Source organism: Hypanus sabinus, chromosome 14 (genome assembly GCF_030144855.1).
Source record: "Hypanus sabinus isolate sHypSab1 chromosome 14, sHypSab1.hap1, whole genome shotgun sequence".
NCBI lineage: Eukaryota > Metazoa > Chordata > Chondrichthyes > Myliobatiformes > Dasyatidae > Hypanus > Hypanus sabinus.
In genome coordinates, this window is record NC_082719.1 from 94,907,490 (window position 1) to 94,916,823 (window position 9,334).

The 9,334-nt window shown below is 42.4% G+C and overlaps 1 protein-coding gene across 1 annotated transcript in view; it reads left to right on the forward strand.

Moving 5' to 3' along the window:
• The window catches only part of cplx4a (complexin 4a), a 33,348-nt gene extending 24,251 nt beyond the window's left edge, over positions 1-9,097 (forward strand). The window contains exon 3 of the mRNA XM_059988619.1: positions 8,870-9,097. Coding sequence (XP_059844602.1) covers positions 8,870-9,097 — 228 coding nt within the window. The remainder of the gene's footprint in view (positions 1-8,869) is intronic.
• Positions 9,098-9,334: the final 237 nt, after the last annotated feature.

Consider the following 9,334-nt stretch of genomic DNA (forward strand, 5'->3'; position numbering starts at 1 on the left):
TTGCTGCCACATGATTAGTTGATTACATATTTGCATTAATGAGCAGATGTACCTAATAATATGACCACTGAGTGCATGTCAACCATGTAGCAATCTTCTGTGATGTTCCTGTTGTAATTGATCAAGGCTGATGTCACTGGCCCAATTTTAATGGACCTTGCACCAGGCAATCTGACATGGAGTTGAGGTAATCTGTAAAAATGCCTTTTTTTAATTTACTAAGAACAGGGCTCCCGTTCTTAATGGTATTGGTCCACGGCATAAAAAAGGTTGGGAACCCCTGATTTAGAGATGCAATACGATAACAGGCCAATTGCTCCCAATGAGTCCAATTACACCCAGAGTTTCCAATTAACCTACTAACCTGCAAATCTTTGAAAGGGGTGAGGAAACCAGAGCACCTGGAGGAAACCCACGTGGTCACGGGGAAAATGGACAAAATCCTTACAGTCTGCTGCAGGAATTGAGCCCAGGTTGCTGGCATTGTAAAGTGATTGCACTAATCACTACACTACTGCACCATCCCTGTTACAACCCTGTCAGGGGTTTCTGCCAACTTTTGCAAAAGTCCGTACTGTTAATTACAGGGCTCCATGGCATAGTGATTAAATTATTGAATTAGTATGCTTAGGTTCAAATATCAGTCTGGATTTATTATGGCAATTTAAGTTCTGAAAATGAAAACAAATCTGAAATAAACCCTTAACAATGGCAATGAAATGTTATTTATTTATTTATTTATTTATTGACACAGAGGCTGGAATAGGCCCTTCTGGCCCTTTGGACCTGTGCTGCCCAGCATCTCTTGATTTACTCCAAGCCTAATCACGGGGCAATTTTCCATTACAAACTAACATATAAACTAGTACATCTTTGGAATGCAGGAGGAAACTGGAGCACCCAGAGGAAATCCACACAGTCACGGGGAGAATGTACTTACGGCTACGGTGGGAAATGAACCTGGGTCATTGGTACTGTAACCACAATCCCAGCGTGCCATGGGGTCCTTTAGGGAAGTTTAGTTCTGGTTTATATATGACTTCCATCCTCTTACCTTAGGCTTTGACTAGTAAAAATCTATAGGAAAAGCCAGGAAAACAAGTTTAAGTTGTTTGAATCCAGAGGGGCTGCTGCTGTGACCATACACAACAGAATTTATAGAACAAACATGGGTAGGAGAGGATTAGGAATTGGTTGCACGCTTGGAAATGGTACAGTGCCTGAAGAGAGAAATTGTCTCAGTTCTAAAACATTTTTTGAACCCGCCAACAATAACAAGACGTACAGCTAATAACTTCCTTAACGCAAGTTCTTGGAGCTCCACAAGGCTAAAAGACATCCTTAACAATACACAACATGCTGGAGGACTCAGCAGGTCAGGCAGCATCTATGGAGGGGAGTAAATAGCTGATGTTTCAGGCCAAGAACTTTCATTAGAACTGGAGAGGAAGGGGGAAGAAGCCAGAACAAGATGGCGGGGGTAGGAGAAAGAGTACAAATTTGCAGGTGATAGGTGACAACAGATGAGGGTCAAGGTGACTTGGGTGGAAGAGGCATGACATTTAATGAATCTTATAGAGATTTTGAGGAAGTTGCCAGGAAAGCGAGTGTTGTCTACTTGGACTTCAGCAAGGCATTTGAAAAGGGCCGCATGGGAGGTTAGTAAAGAAGTTTCAGTTGCTGAGCATTCAAGGTGAAGTAGCAAATTGGATTAGGCACTGGCTTCATGGGAGAAGCTAGAAAGCAGCAGATGGTTGCTTCTCTGACTGGAGGTCTGTGACTAGTGGAGATTGGTGCTAAGCCTGTTGTTGTTTCTCAACTATATTAATGATCTGGACGATAATATGGTTAACTGGATCAGCAGATTTGCAGTTGACACCAAGACAGAGAGTATAGTGGAGAGTGAGGAAGGGATCCAGATCAGCTGGAAAAATGGCAGATCAAATTTAATGCAGACAAGTGTGATGTGTTGCACTTCGGTAGGACCAGCCAGGGTAGGATTTACACAGTGAACAGTAGGGCACAGAGCAGTGCAGCAGAACAAGAGGGTCTGGGAATGCAGCTCCATATTTCGTTGAAAGTGGCGTCACAGGTGGATAGGATTGTAAAGAAAGCTTTTGGCACATTGGCCTTCTTAAATCAAAGTACTGAGTACAGGAGATGGTAAGTTATATTGAAGTTGTATAGGCTGTTGGTGAGCCTAATTTGGAGAATTGTGTCCAGTTTTCACCTACCTACAGGAAAGATGTAGATAACGTTGAAGTAGTACAGAGAAAATTTACAGGGATGTTGCTGGGTCTAGAGGACCTGAGTTATGAAGAAAGATTGAATAGGTTGGGACTTTATTCCTTAGAACGTAGAGTAAGAGGAGATTTGATAGAGTTATTCAAAATGATGAGGGGTATAGACAGAACAAATGCAAGTAGGGTTTTTTCACTGTGGTTGGGTGGGACTACAACCAGTGGACAAGGGTTAATTAAGGATGAAAGGTGAATATTTTAAGGAGAGCATGAGGAGAAACTTCTTCACTCAGAAAGTGGTAAGAGTGTGAAATGAGCTGGCTGTGAAGGTGGTGCATGCAAGCTCAATTTCAACTTTTACGTTAGGTTTTGATGGTAGAGGTATGGAGGGCTATGATCCCAGTGCAGGCTGATGGAAGTAGGCAGTTTAAAAGGCTATGGCATAGGCTAGATGGGCAAAAGGGCCTGTTTCTGTGCTGTACTTTTCTATGACTCTAACCAAGAAAACATTATGGGAAACTGTTGACTCCTTGAGCTGTTTTTGGCACAATAATTCAGCAATAGGTATGCTGGTGGTTCCTCAAGGTCGTCATAGCTGGGGAATTTGTGGGGATGAGCTCCCACTGGCATGCATCTGAAATAGCCTCTGCTAACCAAATCCAGCTCCTGGCTTTCACTCAGCTACTAAGCCCAGTAGAACCATTCCTACTTACAGGAGATGGGGCAAAGGTGGGTTATAGGCAGCTTAAGACCACTCATTTTGGGCAGATGGAGCTTGTCAGCTCACCTAGAGAAAGAAAAACTCTGAACTCAATCCTCCACTGCCTTGTGGCGATATCTACTCATGGAGAAGGCTTTGGGAGTAAACACAAAGGCAGTCCTACACTGAGTTCAATGCCTTTGACTCTACGGGTGCCAAATTGCATTGGTCCTTTGGATTCATCAGCTGTGTGGAGAGGGGGAGCCTCTGTATGGGCAACAGCTTGCTCTCTGTATCATACTGCTCCAGCTTGTGTATTAGGTAGACAGCTAGGATGTGTCATCCATGGTCAACTCAGACCACTGGTGGGCCTCAACAACAGGGAAGCTGATAGGGCAGCACAGCGTAACTATGGTCGTTGATACAGACGCCTCCACAGATCCAGGTTCAATCCTGCTCTTGGGTGTTGTCTTTGGAGTGTGGCCACATGGGTTTTCAGAGGGTGCTTTGGTTTTCTTCTACGTCACTAAGACTTCACGATGGGTTGAATGTTTACTGTAAAATTACATCTGTCAAAAGAAACAAAGGGCATGTGAGGGTGAGTAAGTTGCAATAAGGAGAGAAAACCTTTCTAAAACTTGTTGTTTTTCAACAGCAGTACAGTGCAATACATAAAATATACTATAAATAGCAATAAGAAAAAATAACTAGTACCAAAAGAGAATAAAAATAGTGAGGTCGTATAGATGGGCTTATTGTCCGTTCAGAAATCTGATAGCAAAGGGAGCAGTCTTTTGAAGATGTCCTTGATGGTGAGGGAAGCTTGTCCCCATGATACAGCTGGCTGTCTCTACAACCCTCTGCACCTTCTTCCCACCCAGTGCATTGGAGCCTCCATTACCAGGTGGTGATGCAAACAGCAGTCTGAAGGCCCTCCTGACTCTTAAGACAATCTGCTCCATCCACCAAAAGTGAAACTTCCCAGTGGTCAAACACTTTAATTCTAATTCCCGTTCCTGTGGTGACATGTCAGTCCATGGCCTTCTCTTGTGCCAGGGTGGAGGAGCAACAACTTATATTCTGCCTAGGTAGTTTCCAACTTGCTGCCATGAATATCAATTTCTCATTCCAGTAGAAAAAGTCCCACCATCTCCCCTCTTCTTCTATTCCCCATTCTGGCCTCTTACCTCTTCTCCCTCATCTGTCACCTCACACTGGTCCCCTCCTCTTTCCCTTTCTCCTGTGGTCCACTCTCCTCTCCTGTCAGATTCCCCTTCACCTTTCCCACCCACCTGGCTTCACCTATCACCTTCTGGCTATCCTCCAGCTCCCACCCAGCTTTTTATTCTGACACTTTCCCCCTTCCTTTCCAGTCCCGAAGAAGGGTCTCAACCCACAATGTCAACTGTTTATTCATTTTCATAGAGACTGCCTGACCCGCTGAGTTCCTCCAGTGTTTTGCTTTCGATTTCCAGCATCTGAAGAATTTCTCATGTTTATAAGTATACTTTCTCCCTTCTTAACTTTGAATCTCCCTTCGGAGAATGTTGCAATAGGAAATCTGGTATGGCAGCACAGTGGAACTGTGATTGCTGGTGCAGATACCTCTAGGGACCCAAGTTCAATTCTGGACTGGGATGTTGTCTTTGGACTGTGACCACATGGGTTTCCACTGGCTGCTTTGCTTTTCTCCTTCATCATTAAGACCTTCTGACAAGTTAGCTGTTTACTGTGCAATTACATCCTTTTGTGAGCAATTTGCAAAAGAATCAAGGGCATGTGAGGGAGAACTAATTGTAATAAAGGGTATGAAAAGGGACTGATGGGATCGCTCAAATCGGTCAAATGGCCTCGTTCGGTGTTACATTAAGTAAAACTTCTCTGTCGCAAAGAGTTCTGTGACATAATTACTTACAGCATCCTGCCCCAAAACACAACGTTAGCTAAAGGGAACATTAATTCTGCCCTCTGTGTCTCCAGTTTTTCTCTCACTTTTCTGGGCTATTTTACAGTCATTATTCGCCATGTTGCTTTGTAATACCGACCATTTTTAGGTCTGAGCCACTTTAAGAAAAAAAAACTGGAAGTCTGACTGAGAAGAATTAGTTGCAAAGATTAAACAGGAAAGGAATCTGACAACCGATTACTGTCAATAGCTTCCTGATCCCATTAGCACCTAGGTAATGATGAACTTGTCCAAGATGCTTGAAGAGCTTTAGATAAAAACCAGGCTCCAAATCCATTTTGCCAAACGACGGAATGAAAGAAGGAATTTGAACCAGAAGCAACTCTTTGTTATAACTACTCCTCAGGGATGACATTTGGTCCTTAGGAGTTGAGGAACATTTTCTGTTAAAACAGTTGATTTCTTTACTACATGAAAATATCTGCAAAACATTGATTGCAGGAGCAAACCCAGTTTCCACAATAAATGAGAAATTGGCCTGACCAGTGAAAATACTCAGCACGTTTCATGAAGAAGAAAAAACTAAATATGCAGAAGTGAATAGGAATAGGAATAAGTGAATAGTCACATCACATTTGGAGTATTATGAGCAGCTTTGGGCCCCTGATCTAAAAAAAGGGGTGCTTCAAGCATGGCTGATTTATTATCCTTCTCAACCCCATTCTCCTGCCTTCTCCCTGTAACCTTTGTCACCATAAGTAATCAAAATCCAATCAACCTCCAATTTAAATATACCCAATGACTTGGCCTCCACAGCTGCCTATAGCAATGAATTCCAGAGATTCTCCACCCTCTGGCTAAAGAAATTCCCCTATATCTCTATTCTATAGGGATATCCTTGTATTCTGAGGTTGTGCCCTCCGGTCCTAGACTCCCCCACTATAGGAAACATCCTCTCCTAATCCATTTTATCTAGGCCTTTCAATATTCAATACGTTTCACTGAGATCCCTTCCCATTCTTTTAAATCCCAGCAAGGTCAGACCCAGAGACATCAAACTCTCCTAATAGATTAACCCTTTCATTCTCATGAACCTCCCTGGACCCTTTCCAATGCCAGAACATCCTTTCTCAGAAAAGTGATCCACAATTGCTCAGAATACTCAAAATGTGATCTGACCAATGCCTTATTCATGTTCACTTCTGCATATCCAGTTGTCGCTTCTCCATGAAAACTGCTGAGTATTTTCACCAGACAGGTACATAGTTTATTTATTCTGGAATGCAGTTTTGCTCCTGGGTTTAACTTTTGCAAACATTTTCATGCAGTGAACTTCAATTCCAAAAAGAACATCACAAGTGAACATAGAAACATTCTCTAAAAGCTGCTGTTATTGCAATGTGCATGTGTAACCTTGCAAAGGGTGAAATCAGCCCCATAGGTACATTTTTAAATAATAGCAATGCTGCTGTTAAAACAGTGCTTCAGCTCCTATGGATTCAGTGTAAACAGAAGCTAAGAGTAGTACTCCCACAGCAGCCTTCTGCTCTGCTACCCATTTGCAAAGACATTTGATTTCACATTGGTCTGCTAATCTATCCAGCTACTTATCTGTCTATTTTTTTACATTTTGGGTGTTTGATGTTTCGTTGAACAGGTTCCATGGCGTTTCTTTGTTTTGTGGCTGCCTGTAAGAGGATGATCTTGGAGTTGTATTCTGTTTACATACTTTGATAATAAATGTATTTTGACTTTTTGACTTTGATTTACTCTTCTACTTATCCATTTATCCATTTCTAATCTATTTATCTGCATAAGTATTTATTTACTTACTTACTTACTTAATTAATTAATTAATTCTATGCAATGATCCGTCCATTTATTTAACTTATTTAGTTTTTAGATTGTGCCAATGAAATACAGCTAGCATCTAACCAGAAATGCAAAGAATAGTGTTATTTACAAAATAACTGTGAATAAAAAGTGCTACAGCACACAAATATAAAAGTACTGAGACAGTACAATATGGGTGTAATACTGCTTAGCGCTGTGATGTGAGGTTCAGCAGGGTCACAGCCTCAGGGAAGAATCTCTTCCTGTGCCTGCTGGTGAGGGAGCGGAGGCTCCTGTAGCATCTACCGGATGGGAGGAGAGTAAAAAGTTCATGGTTAGGCTGAGATACATCCTTGATAATGCTTTTTGCCCTGCCCAGGCAGTGTTTATGGTAGATGTTCTCAATGGTGGGCAATTGGGTGCCAATAATCCACTGGGCAGTTCTTACCACACTTTGGAGTGCTTTGCGGTCTGGTACGGGACAATTGCCATACCACACTGAGATGCAGTTGGTGAGTATGCTCTCAGTGGTACAATGGTAAAAGTCCGTCATTGCCCTGGGACAGAGGTGAGCTTGCTTGATGCTCCGCAGGAAATAAAGGTGCTATTGTGCCTTTATGATCAGGATGGAGGAGTTCAGAGACCAGGTGAGATCCTCGGAAATGTGGACACCAAGGAATATGAAGCTTGACACATGCTCCACTGCAGCTCCGTTGATGGGGATGTGAGTGTGGCTCCTAGCATGCCTGAAGTCCACAATGATCTCCTTGGTCTTCTGAGTGTTAAGGGCCAGGTTGTTGTCGACACACCACGCGGCCAGGTGCTGGACCTCGTCCCTGTAGGCCGTCTTGTCATCCCCTCTGATCAGGCTGACCACTGTGGTGTCATCTGCGAACTTGATTATGGAGTTAGGACCATGTACAGGAATGCAGTCATAGGTGAAAAGAGAATACAGAAGAGGGCTCAGCACACAGCCTTGAGGCACACTGGTGTTCAGGGTGAGAGTGGTGGAGGAGAGGTTGTCTAACTTAACAGATTGGGATCTGTTAGTCAGAAAGTCCAAGGTTCAATTGCAGAGGAATGAGCTGATACCAAGCTGGTAAAGTTTGGCAATCAGCTTAGAGGCGATCACAGTATTGAATGCCGAACTAAAGTCAATGAATGTAAGACATAAGAGTTGGGTCAGGGCAGAGTGAAGTGCTGTGGAGATGGCATCTTCTGTTGACCTGTTGGTGCGATACGTAAGTTGATGGTGGTCCAGGGTAGTGGGCAGACAGGATTTCAGATGTGATAGAACCGGTCTCTCAAAGCACTTTGCAATGATGGGGGTGAGGGCAACTGTGCAGAAGTTGTTCATTTAGTTATTTATTTAGAGATACAGCACAGTAACATTCCCTCTGGACCAACAAGCTCATGCTACCCATTTATACCTATGTGACCGATTACCCTACAACCTGTATATAACCATATAACAATTACAGCACAGAAACAGGCCATCTTGGCCTTTCTAGTCCATGCCAAATGTTTACTCGCACTTAGTCCCACCGACCTGCATAACCCTCCATTCCTTTCCTGTCCATATACATATCCAATTTTTTTTTTAATTACAAAATTGAACCTGCCTCTACCATTTCTACTGGAAACTCATTCCACACAGCTACCATGCTCTGAGTAAAGAAGTTCCCCCTCGTGTTACCCCTAAACTTCTGCCCCTTAACTCTCAACTCATGTCCTCGTGTTTGAATCTCCCCTAAACTCAATGGAAAAAGCCTATCCTCGTCAACTCTATCTATCCCCCTCATAATTTTAAATACCTCTATCAAGTCCCCCCTCAACTTTCTATGCTCCAAAGAATAAAGACCTAACTTGTTCAACCTTCCTCTGTAACTTAGGTGCTGAAACCCAAGTAACATTCTAGTAAATCTCCTCTGTACTCTCTCCATCTTGTATGTCTTTACAATGCTGTTTTAATATGATAATGTCACCTGCACCTTGAGCTTAATGTTGTAATATTCTATATGTATGCTTGTTAGCGCTAATATGTCAATATTTAGGAAATAAAGACTCAAAAGGCAAAGGATCATCTAATTCAATCAAGCAAAAGCAGAACAGAAATAAAAGTTCAATACACAAGTTTTAAAAATAAAAATGATGTATTATTTCTTTCAAATTTGGATTGTTCTTGTATAGAGCGAACAGGATGAAAATCAAATACTAATGGCGGGAGATGACATTGAGCTGCCTGAGGAGCTGAAGAAGATGGTACATGAAGACCAGGAGGAGGAGGAAGTCAAGGAGTCTTTTATTGGACAAATTCAAAATCTTCAGAATATGGATGTAGACCAAATAAAAGAAAAGGCTCAGGCAACAATTACTGAAATAAAGCAGGCTGCCGAACAGAAATGTTGCTTAATGTGAGCCCATGTTACTTTCTCAGTTTCCAGTTCTGGTGGTAACTGTGATACTCCCCTGTAGGTATGCAACTCACCCAGTGTGTAGCAGTCCAGTATCTGCGTTCTTCACATGAACAGTTTCATGAGGAATTACTTGATTTTTCCACACAGCCCTCCACATGAGTTATTAATATAACACCAAGATATATTTCATCTTCTGTAAACATGCATATATGAATTTAACTAGTAGAGATTAACATTA